Source organism: Acinonyx jubatus, chromosome A3 (genome assembly GCF_027475565.1).
Source record: "Acinonyx jubatus isolate Ajub_Pintada_27869175 chromosome A3, VMU_Ajub_asm_v1.0, whole genome shotgun sequence".
Taxonomy (NCBI): Eukaryota; Metazoa; Chordata; class Mammalia; order Carnivora; family Felidae; genus Acinonyx; species Acinonyx jubatus.
Genome location: NC_069388.1, coordinates 26,633,596 through 26,644,715, shown reverse-complemented (window position 1 = coordinate 26,644,715; position 11,120 = coordinate 26,633,596). Strand labels below are relative to the sequence as shown.

The following is an 11,120-nucleotide window of genomic DNA, read 5'->3' as shown; positions in this document are numbered from 1 at the left end:
GACCGACTTCGGCTCAGGTCATGATCTCGCGGTCCGTGAGTTCGAGCCCCGCGTCGGGCTCTGTGCTGACAGCTTGGAGCCTGGAGCCTGCTTTGGATTCTGTGTCTCCCTCTCTGTCTGCCCCTTCCTTGCTCACACACACTCTCTCTCTCTCCCAAAAATAAATAAACATTTAAGAAATAAAATTAAAAAAATAAAGATGCAGCAGAAATGTCTTCTTTTCAATAATTTCTTTGGCCGGAGTTGGAGATGGGGGCAGGTGGGCTATGGGACGTGCAATACATTTTTCTTCTTTTTTCCTTCTCCAGAGGTGAATTCAGTGTCCAAAAGAAAGCAAGTGAATACGTTAAGAGTTTGCTCGCCTACGTGGCCTGTAGCAGATTTTTTTTTTCTTTAGAAAAGGAGGAGGAACAAGGGCACCGATGTTTCCATTTGGGCAGAGACCCCAATGTTCCTTGTTCACTGTGGCAAACACCTAAAGATACATTAGTGCTTGGGTAGGATGATGTATCCGTTTCCTGGGATTGCGATAACGAAGTACCACAACCCCGGGGACTTAAAGTAACAGAAATTTTCTTCTCTCACAGTTCTGGAGACTAGAATTTCAAAACCAAAGTGTTGGCACGGTCGCTTCCTCCTTGGGGACTCAGAGGAGAAATCTGTCCTACGCTTCTCTGCTAAATTCTGGCTGCTGGTGTCCCTCAGCCTGCAGCAGTGTCCCCTCCAATCCCTGCTTCCTTTGTCACACGGTTTCTCCCTGAGTGTCTCTGCCCAACTTTCCCTCCTTTCCCTCTTCTTCGAAGGCCCAGTCTGATCCAGGAAAACTTTACTTTAACTGGATTACATCTGCAAAGACCCTGTAAGTCCAGATAAGTCCAGATAAGTCACATTCACAGGTACTTGGGGTTAGGATTTGAACATATTTCAACAAAAAACAACAGATTTTCTTTAAATTCCAACTATGAGTGAAATTGAGTATCTTTTCACACGCTCAAGAGCCTTCTAAATCTTTTTTGTGAATGGTCTATTCGTATTTTTGTCCATGATTTTTCACGACTTCTACACCAGCTCCCTTAGTGACCCCACCAACGTCCTGAACAGATCTTTACTTTCCTAGGTCTTTCTGCAATTGAATAGAGTCCAATTCTTATAATAACGTCCTCGTCCCATAATACTGATCGTAGCTCTGCTTCCCAGATTGAACCTCAACTGACACAGTTTAAAAAGATGAGCCTCCTTGGGGGCGCTTGGGTGGCCCAGTCGGTTGAGTGTCAGACTCTTGATTTCCACTCAGGTCATGATCCCAGGGTGGTGAGATCCAGCCCCAGGTAGCGCTCAGCGCTGACCATGAAGCTTGCTTAAGTTTCTCTCTCTCTGCCCCTCTCCCTCCCTCTCTCTCTCTCAAAAATATAGATAGATACATAGATATCATGGATAGATAGATAGATAGATAGATAACCCTCCTTAACAGAAATGAACACCCCCGTGGTGGATTTCCAGGCTTTAGGCACCGAGTCCCTTCCTCCCCACTGTCTCCTCTTCCTCATCAAGGTTCTAGAAGGAGTCGTTTACACTTACTGACCTCACTCTTTTGCCTATTTTCAGTCTTCAACTTCCTATGTTGCCCCTTTGTCAATGGTTCTCGGGTCATTTTTGTCTTGTAAACCCTATCTACGCTTTTATACCCTTGAGGTCTACATCAGAGCGGGGACCCCAACAGCTGGTCCTTGGACCTCTGGGGGAGGAGCTCAGCCCCGGGTCCAGACGACGTGGCCCTGGGGGTGAGGTCCACTGCAGGGTTAGCGCTGGGTTAGCTGAGAGCACCGCCAGGCTGGTGCTGGGGCTTCGTCTCTCCCCACGGTCGTCCGGGTTTCGCTCCAGCTGGGTCGCGTTTCTCATTTTCCACACCAGCGTAAGCCCTGGGGCGGACTTCTCTGCCCGGGACACGGGTGCACCCCTCTGCAGGTGCCACTACCTTCTCTGTGAGGCCTTCCCCGCCCCTCTGGGCTCCACATGAGTGGCGCCCCCTGGCGGGCCCTCGGTGCCGGGGGGAGGGGGGTGAGGGGTGGGGTTGTTTAGAGCCCCTTGGAAGGACCTTGGACCTGATTGCCTGCCCCCCTCCCCTCCCCCACCCCGCTGACCTTGCCAGCCCTTAGTATGTGGCTGCACAGCCTGAGCTCGGGCAGCGCGGGGGCCGAACCCGTGGGTGGCTGAGGGCACGTGCGGGTGGCATCCTTCCGGTTGAACAGAAGGACCGACCGCCAGAGAGGCCGGAGCCCTGCCCCATTAGCTTTGCTGTCGCATCGGACCCGCAGCCTCACCTTGGGCCACTTCCAGCCATGAAGCTCCTCTCGCTGACTCTGGCCGCCCTGCTGCTCCTGTCCCAGCTCACTCCAGGTAACTTGGGCCTCTTGGGGAGGGGCAGGGTGTGGAGACTGAGGCCGGCTCACGGCATCCCCAGGCTCCTGGCCTCAGGAGCTTCCCTTTGGAACCACGTGGAGGAGGCGCCCTGGCCGGCAGCAGGTGCCAGATCTTAGGTACCAACCAGACATCCAGAGTTTCTTGCTCAGCCACCCCATCCATCCCTGCTCTCTCTCCCCGCGAGCAGGTGCGGGTGGCCTGGCATGTGAGAAAGAATGGAAAGGGGGGGGGGGGGGGCAAGAATACAGAGAAAGACAGATACCATATGATTTCATTCTTATGTGGATCCTGAGAAACTTAACAGAAACCCATGGGGGAGGGGAAGGGAAAAAAAAAAAAAAAAAGAGGTTAGAGAGGGAGAGAACCAAAGCATAGGAGACTGTTAAAAACTGAGAACAAACTGAGGGTTGATGGGGGGTGGGAGAGAGGGGAGGGTGGGGGATGGGTATTGAGGAGGGCACCTTTCTGGATGAGCACTGGGTGTTGTATGGAAACCAATTTGACAATAAATTTCATATCTAGGGGAAAAAAAAAAAAAAGGAAAGGGTGGGCAAGAGAAGGAGGAGAAGGCAACCTTTTACAAAATAGTCCCCAGAACGATCTAGGCTTTGTAAAGATCACAACCACTTAACCGGAGAGGAAAACGCACATACACTGTTGCTGCCCCCGTGACGGACGCTAGGGCCACAGAGATGAATGACGTGGCCCTAGGGGAGACAAGAGACAAGAGAATTCACAACCCGAAGTGACATGAGACAGAGGGGCTCTAAGGGTCTGAGGTGCACATGGGAGGGGCCAGCCCAGTCTGAGGGCCAGGAGAGTCCTCCTGAAGGGGTACCCTGTGTCCCGAAACGTATGCGGAGATTAGAAGGGAAAGGCGAGGAGAAGGATGCAGAAAGGGCGTCTCAGGCAGAAATCAGCTTATGCGGAAGGTCCCAGCCGTGGGAGGGAGCGTGGCGCCTTCAGGGAACTGGCACACGGTTGAGTGGGTTAGGGGCCCGGCCGGGGGGGAAGCGGAGGAAGCGTTCAAGGTCCAGGTCCGGCCTTGACTGCCAGGTAAGGGAGCCAGGGGGAGGCTAACGGGAGGGGGGGGCCGTGGTCAGACGTGCCCATTCGAGCACCCCCAGCCTGGCTATGGGGCCCCTCCCGCCCAGCCTGCAGAAGCTTCTACCCACACCCGGGCTTTCTCCTAACCTTTCTGCAGAGCCAGAATATGTGAATTTCCTCAGCCAAGCTGACCTCAGCCCTTGTATCTGCCGGTGGCAAATGTCTGTCACACCACGCGGCACAGGGCAGAGAGGAAAGCCTCAGAACCGGGGTGGGGGTGGGGGGGAGAATGCCCCACCGCTTTCTAACCCCCTGACCTCCGGCAAGCGGATGGGTTGCTCAGCATTTCGACCTCCTCCTCTCTCAAACTGCTACAACAAACGTCGGCGTGCGACACAGTGCAGCGTCTTTATTTTCCACAACCCATCTGAGTTTTCCCGGGAACCCCCATCCCGCCGACAGAACGAACAGTCACGAAGAGCAGGACCCATCATCAGGGGCTGCGCCGAACGTCAGCACTTAACAACTCGTTCTCGTCTTTTCGGGGTGAAAGCGGCTTTCCAAGTCAGTGCAGTCTCTTTTGAGCAACTAACTACTCGGTCTGGCAGCATTTCTTCCTTCTTCTGTCCCGCCCTCCCCCCTCCCCTTCCTCGGACAGCATCTGGGTTTAGGAGAAGGTGGTGCGATAGGTCAAGAAAGAATTAATCGGTTTATTCAGTAAACATGGTTGAATGGATTTCACGTCCTGGGCACTGTGATAGGTTGGGGGGGGGGGGGGAAGCAGTGAGCAAATCAGAACAAAACAAGGTGAGCAAAATTTCTGGTCCTCTTGAGCGTACATTCCATTGAGGGAGGCAGAAAAGGTTTAAAGACGTAAGTGAAATAGACATAAGGGCAGCTGCTAAGTATATGAGCAGCATGGGCTGGGAGGGGATAGCGAGTACCAGGGGGAGGAAGGTTTGCCATCTCAAAGGGGTGCCCACAAAACGGCTCACTGCAATCTGAGGGAGGACAAGGGGCGAGCTACGTGGATTTGTGGGGGAGGACATTCAAGCTGAAGGGAATATCAAGTGCAAAGGCCCTGGGGCAGGAGCATGAAGAACCAAGGCAACCCTGTGCTAGGCCTTCATTGACTTCAGGGACAAGGTCCCTCATTGAGTGGCCAGGGAGTGTTCTGGCACTTGCAGTGTACTGGATCCCATGACTGACAGAAGCTCTCGGTCCTGTGGAGAGCCCCGCCGACTGAGCCCTTCACCTCAGCTGTCTTCGATCTGGTCCCCAGGTTTAGACCGTTCGCCCCTCGCACACACCACCTTCTGCATCAGGGGCTACTCAGGCTCTATCAGCCTCATTTTCGCATCTCCACCAGACAGACACAGGAAACTTGAGGGTCTTCTGGATCTATTTTATGCCACAGCAGAGCAAAGGGAGACACACGAAGTCGATTTAAGCACCCAGTTTCCCCTGGGGAGAGCACTGCCCTCTACTTCCTACTAGTAACAGAGACTGGGTGGAAGTTTCTTTAGCAGGACCCTCAGCCTTTACCTCTCATGGCTTATGGTCAGGTGGTTTTATCTGACTCCACCAGGTCACCTAATATCTAAAGGAGCTCTTTGAAATTGGAACCCCCTGACCCTTTCTGATACATTTGGGTTTTAGAGATCATTGTCTTGCCATGAACTAAAACAACTCATCTCATTTCAGCGAAACAAGGACTGTTATTCTATCTCTGTTGCATCCCGTTCCCCGAAAGCCCAGAAGCTGCCCGATTCTGCTTTTTGACAACCAAGGGGGGGGGGGGGTCTCACGATTAAAGGGGAATGAAATATATACCACTTTAACGTGTTCAAAATAGTAAAGTTAGGTTCAGGACATATATATAAAGAAATTCAGGAGATTGGAAATTCAGTGGAAATTCAGGACATACCTATAAAGCCCAAGAACCCAGCTGAAACTAGGTTTGGGCGGGGGTGGGGGGGACATGTCGCCTACACTTCCTCTGTGATACCCACGTTATCTCTCCTCACGGCAGCCAGAGCACCTCCTTTATAACTGTCATTACAACCCCGGGCAATCAAACATCTGGTGGCTAAACCGGAAGTCCTCTGAGGGCAGGCACCTATCTCTCACTTGTTTAGAGTGGCATCTCGAGCGACTCGGCTTCTCAGTCTGTACCTGTGAGTATTTCCCTAGGACAGACATCTAGAAAGGAGATGGCTGGGTAAAAACTGTGCCAACTGTTGTTGAGTTTTTTGCTAAGTAGCCTCCAGAGAGGCCAAAAGAGAGTGTACGAGGCCGTCTTTCCCCTCACCCTCGCCAGGAGTTGTAACAACCAGAGGCGCCCGGGTGACTCAGTCAGTGAAGCAACCGACTCTTGATTTCGACTCAGGTCACGACCTCAAGTTTGTGAGATCGAGCCCCGCGTCAGGCTCTGTGCTGACAGCACGGAACCAGCTTGGGATTCTCTCTCTCCTTCCCTCTCTCTCTACCTTATCCCCCCTCGCCGCCCCCGCACATGCACGCTGTCTCTCAAAAACGCAGATAAATAAAAAATTGTTAAAACAATTCTTTGCCATTTCTGTATACTTCCCTTGCTAAGGATGCATCCCCAGAGACCCTATTTTTGACACGCCCACTTTGAAAACCCAATGTTTCTTGAGATCCCTTTCTTGTCTTTATAACTTATCTGTTGGGTCATTTGACCTATGGTTTCCCACAGCACAGATTTTGCTGATTGCATACTCAAGGTGAAGTTCAGTGTATTCCTATGACCTCTGTATTTCCTGAAAATTAGTACGTGGGTCCAGAGGTTTGACCAGGCTCAGGTTCTATCATTTTTGGCAAACTTTTGATGCTAATAAGGTTCTTTCATCAGGAGGCACACGATGTCTTGGTTGTCTCTCTTTTAGTGACATTTACGGTTAATGCGCAAACTGTAGCTGATGCTCGTAACTTTGAGTTGATGCTCAAAGCCCAGTTACATTAATTTTTTGGGCATTGCAACATGGTGGCATTCTATTATGTGATCGTCACTAGTTAGCTGGAAATTTATTATGCTGAAATAATAAAGATACTCATCCTCTACTCTTTGGTTACTCAGTGGTACAGCTTATATAAGAAAGAATACATGCTTGGCGGTTTTTCTGGGTTTCTAAAGGTTTAGGGTTTCTAAAGATTAAGGAGAAAGACAGAGTTGAGGTAAAATGTCAATGAAGTTGTGTTTTTGTTTTGTTTCAAGTTTTTATTCGAACTCTCGTTGGTTAGCATATAGGGTAATGTTGGTTTCACGAGTAGAATTTAGTGATTCGTCACTTACGTATAACACCCAGTGCTCATCCCGACAAGTGCCCTCCTTAATGCCCATCACCCATTTAGCCCACCCCCCATCTCCCCTCAGTTTGTTCTCTATAGTTAAGAATCTCTTATGGTTTGCCTCCCTCTTTTTTTTTTCCCTTCCCTATATTCATCTATTTTGTTTCTTAAATTCCACATATGAGCGAAATCATATGGTATTTGTCTTTCTCTGTGAAGGAGTGTTTGATAGACTTCTTGTGCAAAGCAGTTAACATCAGGCCGAGGCTGAGAAATGGATTCAGGGTCCCATTTCCATGGAAAATACAAAATTAAGAGAGATGTGGAATTTCATATCCTGAAACCCCTTCTCTGACACTCTGCCCTTGGCTCTGAAATCAAGGCTACTTTTCTGTGTTGAAAGACTGGCTCCTCAGAAAAGTATGGAATGTTCCAGTCTTGCCGATATGATTTCAAATACGAAGTTTCAGGCGGATGTGATTTGAGACTTTGTCCTTTTGTTAGGTGACAAAAAGCAGTTTCACTGGCTCATAACTGGTTATCTGGCGTGACAAGATATTCTAGGCTCATCTTGTACAACTCTTGCCCCAGATCTTGAATTCTCCATTTTTTTGAGAAGCTCGGACTTTTTTTTTTTTTTTAAGTAGGAAAATGGTATTTCAGAACCATGATCTAGTTGCTAGAGGTATTCAATGCTATTAAATGGGTCCTTCATTTCACATCTTTTCAGTAGACAGAGCCAAGTGGGAAAAGCAACACACTGAATACATATAAAATACCTCATGACTTCATATTAATAGTGCCTATTCAAAGGGGTCTTGCTTAGACATGATAGGGCACACTTAATGAGCGGTGTTCCTATCAGGAGAAAACGCATCACTAACAGAAGAGTGCACCCAGGACCAGAGTCTTATTGGTAATACCCAGGAAAAGCCACCAGAAGCAAATTCATGGGTCCCAGAGGTCACACTATATTGTTCAGCTTTGGGTGGTTGCCTCCGTGGATGCATTTACACACACACACACACACACACACACACACACGAAAAGTTTCTGGGAAATGTGCATGTGGCTTCCTCACATGGAAAGATGATGTCTAATGCCAGCTGATGGTGGACAACAGTTTTCTGGAATTCCTAGGATCATCAAGTGACTATGGAATTATTTTTAGTGACATTGTCAGCGGCTCAGGTGACTTCACGAATGAGCACGTGGAAGACTCAGGCACTCCACTGAACTTCTCCAGTAGACTGTTGCTCTAGAAATTGCCATAGCATGAAACCTACCCCCAGTGCCGGTGAGCCAAGTTAGCTTGGTTCCAAGTGTTCCAGCTCTCTCTTCATCACCACATGAGAACGGATGTATTACAGACAAGTGTACTCATCCGCAACCACTGAGGTCAAGAGCGAGAGTTTGACTCCTGATAAAAAGGCAATAAAATCGGGGGCGCTTGGGTGGTTCAGTCGGTTAAGCGTCCGACTTCAGCTCAGGTCATGATCTCACGATTCATGGGTTCGAGCCCCGCGTCAGGCTCTGTGTTAACAGCTCGGAGCCTGGAGCCTGCTTCGGATTCTGTGTCTCCCTCTCTCTCTCTCTCTCTGCCCCTCCCCTGCTCATGCTCTGTCTGTCTCTCTGTCTCTCTCCCTCTCTCTCTTTCTCAAAAATAAATAAACATTTAAAAAGGCAATAAATTGTTCCAACTTAATCCAGCTGTGCGGCAAGGAAAGGGAAAAGAGCTGGGCAACACACTGTGGCCCTTTACAATTCTCTGGGGGAAGAAACAATAAACCTTAGGCCCACGAACAAATTATGAGTCTCTTAGGCTTTCAAGACCTTATGAAGTCTTCTGTCAGTTTAGCAGGTTTTCATTTTAATTTATGTTGAGTCCTTTCTATTTCTTATGAGGGTTGAGAAATGATAAGGGCAGCATGATTTTTGGCAAAATTACCATTCCTTAATTAAAGTCCCAGTAAAAAGAGCACTCTGGTCATTAGACAGGCAAATAGGGTTTCTCAAATAGGAAAAGACAAACTACAAGTGTTTTCAGTCACAGGAAATGCTGTTGCCTCCGGGCAAGAAAAACATCTAGTCCTTCACAGAAAAGGCAGAGAATCGTGAGTCCATATTCAAATCCTTGAGATCTAGGGGGCTGCATAAAGAGTCCCTGAGACAGTGGGGCCTTTACGTGTCCCGCTTTTCCTGTTTTTCCAGGGTTATGAAGCTGGCAGGTGGGACATATACTAAAGCTACCCTCATAATCAGTTAAAACTTCTCCACATGTTGTCTTAGAATAGTTTATAAGTTTTCTTTACTGTGATGGGCCCAATTTTCCTCCAAGCTCCATTTCAGATAGTCCAGAAACACCAGGTACCCGTCTTCGGGTCTCCGTAACACGACAGATTTCTCTCAATAGACTTTTTCAGAACGCGGTTCTTGTGGTGGCAGTTTGTTCAAGGTTCAAAAGAAATTTTAAAAGATAATTAAAGGAGCGCCTGGGTGGCTCACTGGGTTAAGCATCTGACTCTTGCTTTCTGCTCAGATCGTGATCTCGTGAGTTCGAGCCCTGCGTGGGACTCTGTGCTGATGTGTGGAGGCTGCGTAGGATTCCCTGTCTCCCTTTCTCTCTGCCCCTCCCCTGCTTGCTCTCTCTCTCTCTCTCTCTCTCTCTCTCAAAATATATAAATAAAAACTTAAAAACAAACAAAAACTTGTGGTTGGAATAGCAAAGTTGTTCCAGATTTGTGTGCCTCTAAGTTGAGGCTGCTGGTGCCATCACAACAGCCCCCCAAACTGCTGGTGCCCCCCAAACTGTCAGAACACTTCGAGAGCTGTGTTCATAAGCTTTGCAGTTTGTTGGTTGGTCAAGATTCTGGGCCAGGAAAGGCACCAAAAACAATATGGATGGGTTGTTGCCAGGGGCACCGGGGGAGGAGAGAATGGGAGTTACTGTTTAATGAGTGTAAGAGTTGCAGTCTCACAAGATGGAAAATGGAAAGAGTTACGGGGGTGGATAGTGGGGATGGCTGCACACGGGGTGACTGTAACAGCTTGTACACTTAAAAATGGTTAAGAGGGTAGACTTTATGTGATGTGTACTCGACTACATCAAAGAAAAAAACCTAAGTACAGTTGCCTTCTTAATGATAGGACTTGGGAAAAACAAAACAAGAATGGAATTATGAAGAGAGGGATGGAATGTTAGCCAAAAATAAAAACAAAAACAAAAAAACAGCCAATATGGATGAACCTTGAAAACATGATGCTGAGTGAAAGAAGCCAGACACAAAAGGCCACATTGTATATGATTCCATTGGCATAAAATATCCACGGTAGGCAAATCTATAGAGAAGAGGGCAAATTGGTGGTTGCCCGGGACTGAGGAGAAGGGTGCAGAGTTTCTCTTTGAGATGATTAGAAAGTTCTGGAACTAGATGGTGGTCATGTTTGCACAACATTGCGAATGTACTTAATGCCCCTGGAACTGTACACTTTAAAATGCTGGGGATGTGGGGAGGGTGCACCTGACTGGCTCAGTCAGAGGAGCAAGCAAGGACTCTTGATCTCAAGGTCATGGGTTCGAGCCCATGTTGGGTGTGGAGATTATGTAAAGAAATAAACAAACTTTAAAAAAATAAAAATAAATAAAATGCTTAAACTGGCAGGTTTTATATGTTCTTTGTATTTTCGCACCATTTTTAGAAAAGGAAAGAAAAAGAAAAAAGGAGGCTAAGGTCAAAGGCAAGGGAAACTGAGGACCTTCTATCACGTCTGCTTTAATAGCGCTTCTCAGGACTAACGCTGTCTCCCAATTCTTCTTTCTTTTTTGTGTCAGGCAGCACCCAAAAATGCTGGAATCTTCACGGCAAATGCCGCCAGAAATGCTCCAGGAAAGAAAGGATCTATGTCTACTGCACAAACAATAAACTGTGCTGTGTGAAGCCCAAGTACCAGCCAAGAGAAAAGCTGTGGTCAAGTTCTTCGAAGCCTGAAGCCATGAAAACGCAGATGAAGCTGCCCTCGGTCTGACCCCAGGAGATTCCTAAATTCTGTCAATAAATATGTGTGGCTGATCTCTGTGTCTGCCTGTTAGTTTGCAGGAGTCCCCTTGCAGGTGGCCCAGGACGTCAAAATATTTTCATCATTGGGACGCCTGGGTGGCTCAGTCAGTTGAGCATCCGACTTCGGCTCAGGTCACGATCTTGCAGTCCGTGGGTTTAAACCCCACGTCGGGCTCTGTGCTGACAGCTCAGAGCCTGGAGCCTGCTTCGGATTCTCTGTCTCCCTCTCTCTCTGTCCCTCCCCCACCCACACTGTGTGTGTGTGTGTGTGTGTGTGTGTGT

General features: G+C 48.4%; 1 protein-coding gene across 1 annotated transcript; it reads left to right on the top strand.

Annotated features, from left to right (window-relative positions):
* The first annotated feature begins 2,177 nt into the window (after nt 1–2,177).
* DEFB123 (defensin beta 123) lies at nt 2,178–10,850 on the top strand. The gene is made up of 2 exons (XM_015084179.3): nt 2,178–2,397; nt 10,613–10,850. The coding sequence occupies exons 1-2, from the start codon at nt 2,340–2,342 to the stop codon at nt 10,804–10,806; spliced, it is 252 nt and encodes an 83-aa protein (XP_014939665.1). The 5' UTR covers nt 2,178–2,339; the 3' UTR covers nt 10,807–10,850.
* The last annotated feature ends 270 nt before the right edge of the window (nt 10,851–11,120 follow it).

Excerpts from the sequence above, each read along its gene's own strand:
- DEFB123 (XM_015084179.3), top strand. The coding sequence starts at position 2,340 with ATGAAGCTCCTCTCGCTGACTCTGGCCGCCCTGCTGCTCCTGTCCCAG. Across the intron at positions 2,398-10,612 it reads CCTGTCCCAGCTCACTCCAG|GCAGCACCCAAAAATGCTGG; the intron begins GTAACTTGGGCC and ends TTTTTGTGTCAG.